The sequence below is a fragment of the Odocoileus virginianus genome, chromosome 31 (genome assembly GCF_023699985.2).
Source record: "Odocoileus virginianus isolate 20LAN1187 ecotype Illinois chromosome 31, Ovbor_1.2, whole genome shotgun sequence".
Lineage (NCBI taxonomy): Eukaryota > Metazoa > Chordata > Mammalia > Artiodactyla > Cervidae > Odocoileus > Odocoileus virginianus.
The window spans coordinates 8,899,995-8,913,826 of record NC_069704.1 but is presented as its reverse complement, the minus strand read 5'-3'; the positions used below and the strand labels follow the sequence as shown (position 1 = coordinate 8,913,826).

The window sequence follows — 13,832 nt, the reverse complement described above, 5'->3', positions numbered from 1 at the left end:
TGGCTGCGCTGGGTCTTAGTGTGGCATTTTTTGCCAGATGCAGGTCTTTTTTTTTTGAGGCATGCAGGATCTTTAGCTGTGGCTTGTAGGATCTAGTTCCCCAACCAGGGATCAAACCTGGGCCCCCTGCGTTGGGACCTCGGGGTCTTAGCCACTGGACCACCAGGGAAGTCCCTCACACCAGTTTGTCTATAAGGCTCAGTGGTTGACATTAGGTGGAAGTTGTAAGGAGCCAGAATTTGAACTCAGGTCAGCCAAATGCCCAATTTTTTCCCACTACTAACCGGTCACTGTTCATCAGTGTGAGGATGAACTTCCTGTCTCAAGGAGTATGCAGCGAGAGCCTGGGGCAGGATACTGCAGGAGACAATGTCCAAACGTCCTGCACCAAGCTCTGGTTGTGTGAGTGGGGCTGAGAGCTCAGCAGATCTGGCCTCGAATCCCAGCTCCTCCTCGCCTCTGACCTTGGACAGCTGACTTACTCTCCCTGAAGCCCCAGTTTTTTCTCTATAAAAAGGGGTCAGCAGCAGAACCGACCTCTTTGGATGGCCGTGGGGATAGACTTACTTTGCCAGCACCTCCCATGGTAAGCACCTGGAAGGGCAGCGGTGCGTAGCGAGTGCTGGGAGCGAGTGCTGGGCACATGTTCACTCCCTTTTCATCCCTTATTCACTAGAACTGTGATTGGCTGGATTTTCTGTCCCCTGGGGCTCCTTCCCGCCAAGCTAGAAACCCAGTCTGGCTGGGAGGCAGCCCCAGCTGTGACTGCGAACCTCTTCCTGGGAAGTGGCTACACGGGAACCAATTTGTGGCTCTGAAACCCGGACCTGCCTCCTGTGTTTAGTGTTCCCCTGGGGAAGGAAGGGGCAGGTTTGGGGCAGCCGCAGGACATAGGACGAGCAGCAGAGAGGCCCAGAGCAGGGTTAGGCTTGCCTCTCTCTGCACAGGGGAACTGGGGAGGGGGGTGGCTGGGGCCCCTCTGCTTTCTCCTCTCCCCAGACAAGAAAGGTTGGTCCTGTTTCCCCCAGCCAACCCCAGGTGCTCCCAGAGGATAGCAGTGCCTCCCAGGTAAGAGGGATTTTAGATATTATCTCCTGGGACACTGTGCCCTGGCCCTGACTCGCATACCCCCTGTGATGGGGAACTTACTCCCTCACTGATAAGTAGAGACCGGTAATGGTGGGAAAAAATGGTCATCTAGCTGACTTAAGAGTCACATGCTGGTTCCTCCATCTACTATCAGGGCCACCACAGGCTATTTGCTTATATGTCAAATGAGAAAAATAGCTTTCACTATGATTGCTGCTGCTGCTGTTGATGCTATTATTGTTATAGATCTCACGACTTTTCTCACAGAGAGACTTTGATTCCCAGAGTAAAGAGGGTGCTGTGTGATTCAGGCCAAGCCATCAACACCTCTGGGCCTCCGCTCTGTTCCTAGAGCTGTCCCTTTCCAGGAAGATTTATGCTCAGGTAGAGACAGAGGCCGGGGCTCAGCAGCCATCTCTCAGGAGGACCCAGAGACCTGCCATCAGCTCAGCCTCTGACCCGACTCTCATCACCTGGGATGCCCCGCATCTCCATCTATCTCCATCTCTACCAGGCCCCTGTCTATGAATCAGGGGTATTAAGTCCAACAGGTGGTCTGACAATATCCACCTGAGACCGAGGCCCAGAGAAAGGAAGGGGCTTCCTGGGGTCACGCAGCAAGCCAGCAGAAACCCCAGGACTTGCACCCACACCCTCTAATCAAACATCATCTTGAACCCATGAACATTCTCAGTCTGATATAAGCTGCCTATACTAAGGAGGGACCTGAATCCAGATTCCCCAGGACATCCAGTGCTCTGTGCCCCTGCACCTAGGGAGCCTGCAGCCTCCCTTTGGCAAAATCAGATCTTCTGAGAACTTAACTATATGCCAGGTGCTGAGCTGCCCGTGTGTATTACTTCCCGCGTTGAGGGAGCGATTTCTTATTCCCATTTCAGAGATGGTATAACTGAGGCTCAATCAGGAGCTGTCACTTTCCCCTAGACACAGCATTTCCTAAGCAGCACAGTGCCCACTGCCAGACCCCTGGTAGTTCTGGGCAGAGGCCTGAGACCCCAGGAGCAAAGACTCCCAGCCCCGTGTTCTCCTGGCCCAGGTTGATTGCATCAGTGAGCACTATTTAAGGCTGCAACGTGGGGTTGAAACATGGGGAGCCCCAGGTGGCTGATAAGAGGAATCATAACTTTTTCTGGTTCCATTATTAATTGAAAATATCCTTGTCCAATATTTAAATGATTTCTCGGTTTTCTGTTTTCTCATCCCTCATATCCCCTCCCCTGAGATGCTTCCCTGGCCCCTTATGTGGCTGGTCCCCACACTCCCAGGCTAGGGTGGGTCAGCCTCCTGCACAGCCTCCTCCTCCTTGTCTTCCCAACACCCAGCACAGCCTTTCTGGCCCTCTATAGAACAAACACTACACTGTTCTCAATGGGGGACCCCAGGGCACCCTCATCTGTGTTCCTATGGGGCCCACAGGACCCTGCAGGGAATACCAGCTGCTTATATGCTGCTGCTGCTAAGTCGCTTCAGTCGTGTCCGACTCTGTGTGACCCCACAGACGGCAGCCCACCAGGCTCCCCCGTCCCTGGGATTCTCCAGGCAAGAACACTGGAGTGGGTTGCCATTTCCTTCTCCAGTGCATGAAAGTGGAAAGTGAAAGTGAAGTCTTTCAGTCGTGTCCGACTCTTCGCGACCCCATGGACTGCAGCCCACTAGGCTCCTCTGTCCATGGGGTTTTCCAGGCGAGAGTCCTGGAGTGGGGTGCCATTGCCTTCTCCAGGTACCATAAACGAATTTCCTCCTTTGCAGGGCCTCAGTGTTCCCATCTGTGCAGTGAGGGGGAAGGAGAGAGTCTGCCTGCCCCAGGGGCCTCCCAGTTCTCAAAGGGCCAGACATCCGGTCTCAAGGGTCAGACTTGAGCCCAAGTCTCCCGCCACAGCTGCCCTGTGCCTGCCCCTCCTCATGTGAGCTGGACCAGAGTAGCTGCTCATCTGGCTGGAGAGGGGGCAGCTCCACACATCAGACCATGTGGAGACCCTCCCCAGGGCCTCCTCTGTCAGGTTCCCCCAAGGACTGTGGTCCACAAGCTGCTTCAAGCCCACATGTGCTCTGCGAAGAGCAGGTGATGGAGTCTGAAGACCTGGCTGCCGGGACGTGGCCACATGTCTCTTGGCTCTGCCCTCAGTTTCTGAATCTGTGAAATGGGTTGGCTGGCTGACCTCCACCCTCCTCCCCCTCCAAGGTTTCTTTAAACAGGTTTTAAATATACCACCACCAGGCTCACTCCAGAACGGTAGGGCCTCTGACTGCGTCCACCTTTGCCAAGCCCTCCGCAGAGCCGTGTTAGCAGGCACATTGCCGTGGCTGACCCACCTGAGGGTGGGGAGTGTGTGGGAGGCAGGGAGGTGGAGCTTGTGCAGGGCAAAACTCAAGGCTCTGGGCAGCCCCGCCCCCCTGGTTCCCAGCCCAAGGGAGACCCCTGCTGTCCACTGTGCTAGTCCCTTTTTCCTATTCCAGGGACCCCGAGGACCGGACGGACCAGCTGGGGAGCAGGGGTCCAAGGGCCTGAAGGTACTGACCCCTGTGGCCGACACTTCCTCTCTTCTCCTGACCCAGGGTGCTGGGTCAGGAATCCAGGCTCCCAGCCTCCTCTGTAACAGGCCCCTTGGGGACAGCAGGGCATCCCCGAGAGGCTGCAGGACATGCTCCTGAGAGCTCATCTGGCCACCCTCCCTGGGGCTGGCATGCCCCCTGCGTGGGGGCAGAGAAGGGAGAATGAGCCATCAGACTCAGAGCGACAGAGGAGGCAAGGATGAGAGAGAGCGAGGCGGAATTGGGCCTGGCCCCTGACTCCCCAAGCCCTTCCAGGGTCCCTGATTTCTGAGACAGCTTCCAGCCCCATAGGGATGCAGGGGTCCTTTGTTTTCGGCGCAGAGCTCCTGGCCACTGGCCAGCCTCCCCCGAGTTTGCGCCCCTGCACACTGGGGAGGGGCGTGTATGCGGTGAGCCCCGGGGCTCCTTCCGTCTCCCATGGAAGCAAGGGTCCCTTCTCGGGGAGGGGTCCTCCACAGCACCCACTCCCCCGTTCATGCTTGGCTTCCTGCAGGGCCCGCCAGGACCACAGGGCAGACTGGGCCAGCCCGGGCAGCAGGTATGTGAGGCCAGAGCTGCCAGCCCCTCTCCCCGCTCCCTGTTCCGTGATATGCGCTTCTAACAGCCCGCGTGTGTTTCCAGGGCGTGGCTGGCGAGCGGGGCCACTTGGGCACGCGAGGCTTTCCTGTAAGTAGCACCGCCGGCTCGTGCACGTCTCTCTGTGGGACTGGGCGGGGAGGGAACTGCCCCGTTGGCCACCTTTCTCATCCTCCTCTGGAAATCCTGGAGGTTCTAGCTGCCCACTCCTGCCCTGAAGACCCTCCAGCCTGTCTGTTCCCCTCTGGGACTCGGGCTCCCGTCTGTCACGTGGCAGGACCCTCATTCGATACGACAGCTTGACTGAGACCCAGGGGCCAGGCAGGGCGCAGGAGGCCAGGGAGGGACTGAGGTCAGCTTGCTTTGTCCCTGCAGGGCCTCCCGGGTCCCTCCGGTCCCCCAGGCGCCAAGGGCCTCCCAGGAGAACCGGTAAGTGCCCGTTCCCTCGCTCTTTGCATCTTTGGCCCTGGCCAGCTGGTCTCAGCGGCGTCCTCACCTGCCGGGTGGGGGCAGGGGTGTTGTTCTGTGATGAGACCAGGAGAGAGGTTAGAGAGGGGCAGTGCGGGATTCTACCACCCGCAAGGATAGGCCTCGGGTCAGGGAGAGAACACTGGCTGGGGAGGTTCGGGGCTCTAGATTGGGTCTAGCTCCCTTGCCTTCCAGCCTCGGTTTTCTTGCCAGTAAGATGGGAATAATGGTTCCTGTCTTGCCGTCCTATGGTGAGGATGAAATAAGGAAGTGTGTAGAGACTGTTCAGCACAGTGCAGAGTGGAGGGAACAGAGTCCTTCAGGTCTGTGAAGGAGGGAAAGGGGTGCAGATAAACTGACGCGCTCTCGGGGCCCTGCGGAGTCCAGCATGGCTGGTGCGGTCAGAGCCGGACCTCGGGAAAGGCAGGACGAGGTCACAGGGGCCAGTCACCCAGAGCCGCGGATGCAGTTAGTTCTTTGTCCCAGAGGCAACAGGAAGCTGTTGAGGGGATGGAAACAGAGGGGACCTTTCAGATCTCCCTGGAAGGGTGGGTTTTGGGGGAAGGTATACCCTGTGTTGGGGAGCCCCATGAAGAGGCTGTGGCTGTACTGATGGTGATGCAGAGAGCACCGTCTTGGGGCTTGGGAGGAGGGGTCTAGGGGACAGGGGGAGGACTGGAGGCTGAGGAGCCCACATCTAGAAGCTTGGGCAGATGCCCTTTGGAACAACGGGTGGGCGAAACGGTGTTCCAGGCCGAGGGCACAGAGTGAGCAAGGCTCAGGAGCCAGCCGGGGGTTCTGAGCAGGGGAGGCTGCGCTGAGTCTTCAGAGATGCCTAGCAGAGGGTGCCGGTGGACGGGCGGGGGGTGACGCTGGATGCAGGTGAGGAGGGAGCTCAGGACCAGGGTCGTCAGTGAGGCAGCGGTGGGGGTGAGACCCACAGAGTCCCGGGTTCCATGGTACTCTCCCTCACCCGTCCCTCCAGACTGCACTACCAAATCTCGGACCCCAAAGAGGGCCCAGGCTGGCTTCTCCCGACTGTCTGTGTGTCTGTCTATCTTCCAGGGCCCTCAGGGACCCCAGGGGCCAATTGGCCCTCCAGGAGAGATGGGACCCAAGGTGAGTGCCGAAGGCCCATGTTCGCCCGTGGTCTTGCTGGGGAGGAATCAGCCCTTCCCGGCCCTTCTCCTCGGGGCTGCCTGTCCTGTCCTATAGGCACTGGTGGGGAGACGTCTTGGCAGAGAGAGTAGATCCACTATGATGCCAGAGGGGGTGGAGGTGGGCTCCCCAGCTCAGGGGCAGCGGGTGGGATGCAGGCATGCCAGGACCCTCATGGGGGGTTGGCAGTGCCTCTTTTTCGGCACCCTGGAGAGCAACAATAGCCCCACCCTGACCCTACTGGGACTTCACCCTGACATGGAGGTTTGACTATGGACGCAGTCCTCCTAAGGTCTTGCAGCAAGGAGCTTGGAAGGGGTCTCAGGCACCCCTGCCTTCTCCAGGGGAGAAAACTGAGCCCTTGGGTTTATGCAGGGGCTGTGGCCATGCTAACGATGATAACTTGGGGATCTCTCCCACCCTTGTCTTCCTGGCCCGGCTGCAGAGAGAAGGAAAGCCTGGAATCCCTCAGCCCTGAATGCAGCATCTGTTGGCTCCCTCCCCTGTTGTTATGTGAATCATGAAATTTTCCTCTCCACGCTTGCCAAGGGCTCCTACTGTGGTCAACCACACTCGTAGGGGGGGCGAGGGCTCCGGCAGCCTCTGGGTAGCCCCAAGGCTCCGCAGTGTGGGCCCAACCACCCCGCCCCTTGCCTGCTCCCAGTTCTAAGCTCCCAAAGGCTGCAGCCTGCTCCCAGCTCTGGGTATCTCAGGGTGTGCGACCTTGGGCTCATCCCTTGCCTTCTCTGAGCCTGCCTCAGTTATCTCTTCGCTTGGCAACCAGGGACCAGCCCTTGCTTGAGAATAGACCGATGCCATTTTCTTTTTTTGCAGGGACCACCAGGTGCAGTGGGAGAACCAGGCCTTCCTGGGGAAGCTGGCATGAAGGTAAGGGGGGATGAAAGAAGAGAAAAATAACTTGCTGAAACCAACTCCCAGCTGGCGGCCACGTCCTCTCCATGGAAGAGAAATGAGCCTTTCTTGTGCCCGGGATAATGGGTTCTCTGTGCTCCTGGCTGGGGAGTAGGGCCTGGCCATGGCCACAGCAGATGGCCCAGCCGGCCTGGAGCCCCCGTTGCTGCCCGCCCCCCCGGGTCTGGCAGTGTTTTCTCTGGCACCTGCCCCATGCCGGGGCGGCCGGACCTCCTGGCCTCCCGTGATAGCATCTGCATTTCAACACCGGTGCCCCTCATTACCTGCGGGGAAACAGGAGCCCATTGATCCCTGGGCTCTCCGGAGACCCCGTCCCCGCCCTGCTGTTGGAAGAGGACCCACTCCCTGTGCAGGACTCGGAGGCCTGGAACCTTCAGTCTTAACTTAGTTTCAGAATCTTTTGCTTGAATAATGCAAGAAACTACCCCATGTATAAAACAGATAGAAATGGGACGGTTCTGGTTGGAGCGGGGCTGGGGAACTCAGAGCTCCGCCTCCTCCTTGTGCCCGCAGACACCAGCAGGGAGAGAGTGTAGCTTGGAAACCTCCAGATGAGAGAGACCCTTCTGAGATCTTTCGGAGGAGGTGGGGGATGTTTAGGTCTTCCCAGGTGACTCACTGGTGAAGACTCCGCCTGCCAGTAGACACAGGAGAAGCGGGTTTGATCCCTGGGTCAGGAAGATTCCCTGGAGGAGGAAATGGCAGCCCACTCCAGTATCCCTGCCTGGAGAATACCACGGACAGAGGAGCCTGGCAGATTGTAAAGAGGCAGATAGGACTGAGTGACTAAGCCCACACGCATGCACAAGGGACATGCACTCTGGTTCATTTAGGGCCTCTTCCTCATTTGGGTTTCTCTCCAGGGCTCTCGGGGTGGATAAAGAAGGTGATCAGCCTCAGAGCTGCCGTCTCTGCATCTGATTCTCCCTGGAGCCAAACCAACTGCTTGGGTTTGGATCCTAAAGCTGTCAGTAGCTTCATGAGCTCGGTCTGGTTACTTAACCAGTAGTCACTCAGTCTGCCCGTTTGTAAAAGCAGACTTCTTCCCCGGCAGGGCTGTTCTGACAATTGGCTGTGTGAAATAAAAAAGCACCGAAGCAGGGCTACGTACGTGTGAGCTAAGCTGTGATGGTGATGTGGTGGTGGTGGTCCTGAGCATGCCCAGGGTTTACTGGGAACAGGCGCTCTGGTTGGCATTTCACCATTTCTCTCTGGTCCTGGAGAAGAAAGAACTTCCTTGGTCCCATCCCTGCTTCCCCACATCAGAACCGATGAGAATAAGAAGGTGGGGTAAAAGCTGGGGCTGGTCCTACCTTCCTACCCATGAACTTGTGTTTGGCTTCTTCTAGGGTGACCTTGGGCCTCTTGGCATCCCTGGGGAGCAGGGCCTCATTGGGCAGCGGGTAAGTCAAAGCAAATTGATTCTCCCTGGAAAGTCCCCCTCCCCATCCCCCCTGATATTTAGTGGGGGGGGGGGTGCTTTACTCAACTTCCCTGAGCCTCTGTTTCCTCAACTGTACAAACAGACCACGAATTTCTACAGCCGCATCCAGCCTGCCTCTTGGCAGGCCAGCATTTCTGCAATTCAGAGGTGCTCTGCAGAGAAAAACATTCTGTGGTCAAAATATTTGAGACTGCATGCCCGGTGTTCTATCTTACACATTAGCGATAGCATTTTCAAGGCTCTGAGAAGGCCTGCAACCAAGAAATTGGGGGTTCTTTGGGGGGGATCCAGAATCTCCAAACTTATTTGACCTCCAAGTGTTTTTATTGATAAACACCTATTATCACCCTGTCCCATGGAAAGTTATGTGGAAGGTTATCTTTCCTTTTACCAAAAGAAACCCACAGAGCTTGGCTTCCTTTGAGAAGCTTTGGGACATCTCTGCACCCATCTGTCTATGCCCTGCGCTTGAATTATAAGGTCTCTGCCTAAATGTGGACTCTGGGGTGCTGTGAGGGATACAGAGCAAGCATCTTCTAGCGCCTTATGGATGGGGAAGGTGGGGCCCAGGAGTGAGGGAGAGTTAGTGTGGAGGGCTTGGTTAATGCGGGCACCAAGCACCCAATCCAGTTTCTCATTTGTCCCTTTCCCCATGCCTCCTGTTACTTGCTGCCTAAAGTTAAGAGGCTCCACGAGCCGAGCTAAGACATGAAATGAGAGGAGAAGGCCACAGGGCACTAGAGGATGAGTGTGGAGCTTGAAGCCTTCAGATGGCAGTCTTGTCTATCAATGAAAATTGAGCAGTGTAGTTTCTTGGAGTGCTATGTTAAGCAGGATCCTGAGGCTCCATCTGGGCTCACTAGGAAAGAGCATGACATTCACTCACTTGATGCCCACTGTGTGCCAGGCACTTCACAGCAATGAGTAACAGAAGGCCCTGTCCTCATGGAGCCTCATTCTAGTAGATGGATTAGTGATATCTGCTAGGGACACAGGAGGAATGGCTAGTAGGTGGATTAGTGATGCCTGCCATGGACGCATCAAGGATGGAATCTACACACCTGTCCCGTCTGTGCCATTCCTGCATTTGATGACTTCTGAGGCCCCTTCCAGCTCAGATGCTGAACAGCCACGAACAAGCAGAGGGAGACACAAACTTTGTCTGACAGCCCGTTAGAGACCTGAGGCATCCAGAGGCATCTCTGGAGCTAGAAAGCCTAGCAGGGAACCTGGCTGAAGGTCAGATGTAGATTCAGGGACTTCGTATCATTCCCAAACTTGCTGGCAATAAAGTCTGAGAAATGACCTCATTTTCTTCATCTGAGAAATGGGATTCCACCAAGGTGTTTTATGAGGGCTCACTCCAAATTCCCAGAAGAATATATCTAACAGCTATCATCTTATACTAGCTCTCAGAGGAACCCTTAAAGGAAGTATATCAGCCCATTTTCAGATGAGGAAGCAGACACCCATGGGGGCTACGGAGATTGCTTATGGCCAGACCACCATGCATGGGAAGCCCAGTGGGGGCATCGAGGTCTGACATCAAAGCCTGTTCAACCAGTAGGCTTCACCTCCCCAGTCCAACCAGCCCCCCTGAACACAGGACCAGTCCTTTATATCTTGGGTAGCCCCTTCCTCACCCCGCCCTGCACACAGAACAGGTTGTGGCTTGGGGGTCTTTTCCACCGCTTCCTTGTTGTGCCAGGCATTCCAGGGCACTGCTAGAGGAGATCAGGGGTTAGGGTCTTGCCCTAGTGCGGGGGAGGAAATAAAACCACACTGGAACCCCCTCCCCAATAATGTCTCCTCATCTTTCCCACTGCCCTTTCCAGGGAGAGCCAGGCCTCGAGGGCGACAGTGGCCCTGCAGGGCCTGACGGGCTGAAGGTAAGTGTCCTTCTGGTGCAGTCTGGGGGAGAGGGAATATTCTGAAGCCACCTTCTGCCTCTGGCCCCACTACCCTCCCATCTAATACCCAGGTATTCCCCCAGAAGCACTGTGTTCTCATAAACTCTGAGATCAGTCCTCCAGCTTCTAGGGCGTGCAGGCTGTGTAGGGGTGAGCCCTGCCTAGCGCCCATTCCCTTCCCTGCTCAGGTGGGACTAGGAACCAACCCCACCTTCTGCTCCTCACTGCCGCCTTTCTCCTTAAAACTGCAGCTTCTCTTGGCTCAAGGTGGTACCGGGCCAGCAGCTTTGATGTGGGTAATCACCACCCATGACTCATAGCCACTATTTCTGGAGGACTAGTCACAGGCTATCAGGGACTACACTAAGCCCTTTGTGTGTATCACTTAGATCAGTGCTATGGGGTAAGTCCTGTCTTTGGATGAGAAACTGAGACTCAGGTTAAACAACATGTCCAAGGACACATGCTAGTAACTGGCACAGGCAAGACCCAAGACCTGGCTACCTCTCTGCACCATGCGCCCATTCTAAAGGTGAAGAGACTGAGGCTCAGGCTGAGGTGTATTCATCCAGAGTCTATGGCTGTGAGTGAAAATCCAAAATTCAAACCCAGGGTTCATTGGCACCAAAGCATGTGGGCCCATCTCAGCCCTGCTGCTGGGATTCATCTGTCAGCCACAGATGCTGGGACCTTAAGGCGGGGCTAGGGCTCCCCCAAACCCCAGGGCAGATGGGCATCGCTCTCTGACCTTCCAGTCCCCACCCCCAGCCCTGGCTTGTCCCTGGCCCTCACCCCTGACCTAGCCCTGAACTATTGTTAGGTGGGTTTCCCCAGGGCTGACCTGTCAGCTGCCCAGCCCAGGCTTCAAAGTGTCACATCCCAGGATTCCCTCAGTCACCGCTGATTCTCCTATGACCTCAGATAAGCACCCCCTTCTCTGGGCCTGCATTGCCCTGTGCCCAGGATGCCTAGGTGACAGGCCCCTGGCTGGCTCCTCATCTGCCTGCCTTTTGCCTGAAAGGTTGAGAGCACTCCCTGTCTGCCATCTGTCTGCCTTCTCTCACCTCCAGCCCCGCTGCATCCTAGGGTCTGGCTCCAGAGACCCAGAGCAGCTGATGGCCTCTCCACACTCTTTGACAAGTGCCTGCATGAATTGCGATGATGCTGACGAACATTCTGGCTAAAATGCTTTGCACACTCAGTACGCTTGCGTCACCTGCCTTCAGAGCTTTAGATGAATTAACCCATTTAATTCTCCCAGCAACCCTCCGAGCTGGATTCATTACCGCCTCCATTTGATGGATGAGGAAACCAAGGGATGGTGTGTGGGGGCCTCCTTCACTTCTGGGCAGTCACCTGTCATCTCCTTGGAATCTCTGCTGAGGTGGGGTGGGAGGGGACCTTCCAGGCTTGGGTGCCTCGCACAGTCATTGCCGCTCACTTGTGATGGCTCCTGGGCCCTACTGCTCCCAATTCTACCTAGGGCTGGAGTAGTCGTGCAGATGTGTGGTGTCTGGGCTTCCCTGGTGGCTCAGATGGGAAAGAATCTGCCTGCAAAGCATGAGAACCTAGTTCAATCTCTGGGTCGGGAAGAACCCCTGGAGAAGGAAATGGCTACACACTCCAGTATTCTTGCCTGGAGGATCCCATGGACAGTGGAGCCTGATGGGCTACAGTCCATGGGGTTGCAAAGAGTCGGACACAACTGAAGCAACTTAGCACGCATGCACAGCATCTTCCTGGGTCCTTGAGTGACTCCAGGAGAGAATCTATTTCCCTTTACGGCATTTGTCCAAGCATCACCTTCATGGTGAAAACAGCCTCTCAGACATGCACAGCACTTTATCGTTTATGCTGATTATTTTAAGTTTGCTGACGACCAGCTGATGGTGGCAACCATGATGGGGATTCCTGCTAATAGCTCACGTTTATCCAGCGCTTGGGCACTAGATGCTATGCTAAGCTATTTACATGGATTATCTCCTTCACTCCCCACAGTAACCCTTTGATGCTTATTTTGCAAATGAGGAAACTTGCCCAAGTCAACAGCTGTTGAGATCTGAATCCAATAGCGGGGAAGGAGATATTGTCCCCTGAGCAGAGAACCTTGGAATGAAAAGAACCAGAACCCAGGGTCTTACCTGTGCTCTGCCGTGAACTCACATGTGGCGTTAGGAAGTCTCTACCTCTCTCTGGGCCTCAGTTTCCCCATCTGTAAATATCGAGGGTTGAGCTGGGCAACTTGTAAATGCTCTTCTGAGCAGTGACAGATGTCCTGGACTCTGGGACCCTGGTCCTTTACCCCCGGAGCCCTTTCTGCATGGGATCCACCACTGGGTGTGTGGGAACCCAGGCTCTGGGGGTCTGGGCAGTTCTTGGAGCCAGTGTCCCTGCAGGGCCCAGGCTAGGGCCCCTCGCAGAAAGCCAGCCCAGCCACCTGGAACAAGCTGCCCGCCTCTGAGGGCGAGGAGAGCAGGTGGCCAGGATAACAGGCCAGAACGGGAATTCTGGAGCCAAGAGCATCCACAGGAGGATCGTCAGGGCCAGCCCTGTCTCCGTGCCAGGCTGGGCTTGGAATCTGAGCATCTCAGTGGGAAGGGTTTTCAGAGACCCACCTGCTCGACCCTCTCCTGGTGCCCAGATCTGTTCTGCACCGGCCCACACCCCAGCTTGGCTCTTGCCTCCCTCAGCTGTGTCATCTCTGGATCGCCCCCCACACCTACTCATTGGGGCATCCTCTCGGACCAGAGCTAGAAACTGCTCCAGCCATCCTGGGCCCCAGCTGCCTACCCCCAGAGCCTGGGGCCCTGGCGCAACCGGCCTGCAGACTGCTCTCAGCGTTCTGGCTCCCAGGCTCCCACTGCTTGCCCTGTGCACCCTGCTCTTTCTGCTGGACCCACACCAGTCTGTCAGCGTCCCTCGTAAAGTGTGGCGCCAGAAAACAAAACTGGCAAAGATGCTCTCTGCCTTTCCAAGCCTGCTCCTCCGCCCATCCCTTCCTCCCACCCGTGGCTTCATACGCTTTCCCCGGGGGCTTCTCTCTCCAGTCACAGCTCAGCCACCTGCAGACCAGCCACAGGCCCCTGCTGCCCTGCTCCTCCCCGCACCCACTGCCCATCCTGCAGCCCTTGCACCTGCTTTGCTCACGGGGGCCGAGGGCAAGAGCCCCATCCTGGCACAGCCCGGCCTGCTAGAACACGGCCTGAAATGACAAGTGCTGTGTAAGCATTCACTGCCACCCACCCTATTGCAGCCAGTGAAAATGAGAGCTGTGTGGAGCAGACAGCAAAGGGAGCGCGTACCCGCAGTAAATGGAGTAAGACATTTAAAAAAAACAATAGATGGAGACGTGCAGTCCAATTGGACTAAGCCTTTAAAGCTAAATTTACTAACTAATTTCATTGCTTTGGAACAATTGTTCTAGCGCTCTGAGCCTGGTACGAAGCCATTGAAGCTATTACTTTTTACTTGTTGTAAGTGGTTTTGTGTAAACAAGGGTTGAAAATGCAACTCAGAAACATGGAAAGAGTTTGTTCCGAGAGGCTGAATCGGTTGAATTTTTTCCTTTATAAAAATTTCCTTAAGTTTTTTAAGGCTCTTCTCCCAATGTGTCTACAGGGCTGGAGAGAAAGCATCTCGGCCTTCCAGCCTGTCCCTCCTCTCCACGGGGTGGGCGTGGT

The 13,832-nt window shown here is 56.0% G+C and overlaps 1 protein-coding gene across 5 annotated transcripts in view; it reads left to right on the top strand.

Annotated features, from left to right (window-relative positions):
- Positions 1-13,832, top strand: part of COL27A1 (collagen type XXVII alpha 1 chain) — a 147,689-nt gene that overhangs the window by 98,589 nt on the left and 35,268 nt on the right. For all 5 annotated transcript variants that reach the window (XM_070459243.1, XM_070459242.1, XM_070459240.1 and 2 more), the window contains 8 exons: positions 3,568-3,621; positions 4,157-4,201; positions 4,285-4,329; positions 4,615-4,668; positions 5,773-5,826; positions 6,700-6,753; positions 8,148-8,201; positions 10,078-10,131. In XM_070459243.1, the coding sequence (XP_070315344.1) occupies positions 3,568-3,621; positions 4,157-4,201; positions 4,285-4,329; positions 4,615-4,668; positions 5,773-5,826; positions 6,700-6,753; positions 8,148-8,201; positions 10,078-10,131 (414 nt within the window). The remainder of the gene's footprint in view (positions 1-3,567; positions 3,622-4,156; positions 4,202-4,284; positions 4,330-4,614; positions 4,669-5,772; positions 5,827-6,699; positions 6,754-8,147; positions 8,202-10,077; positions 10,132-13,832) is intronic.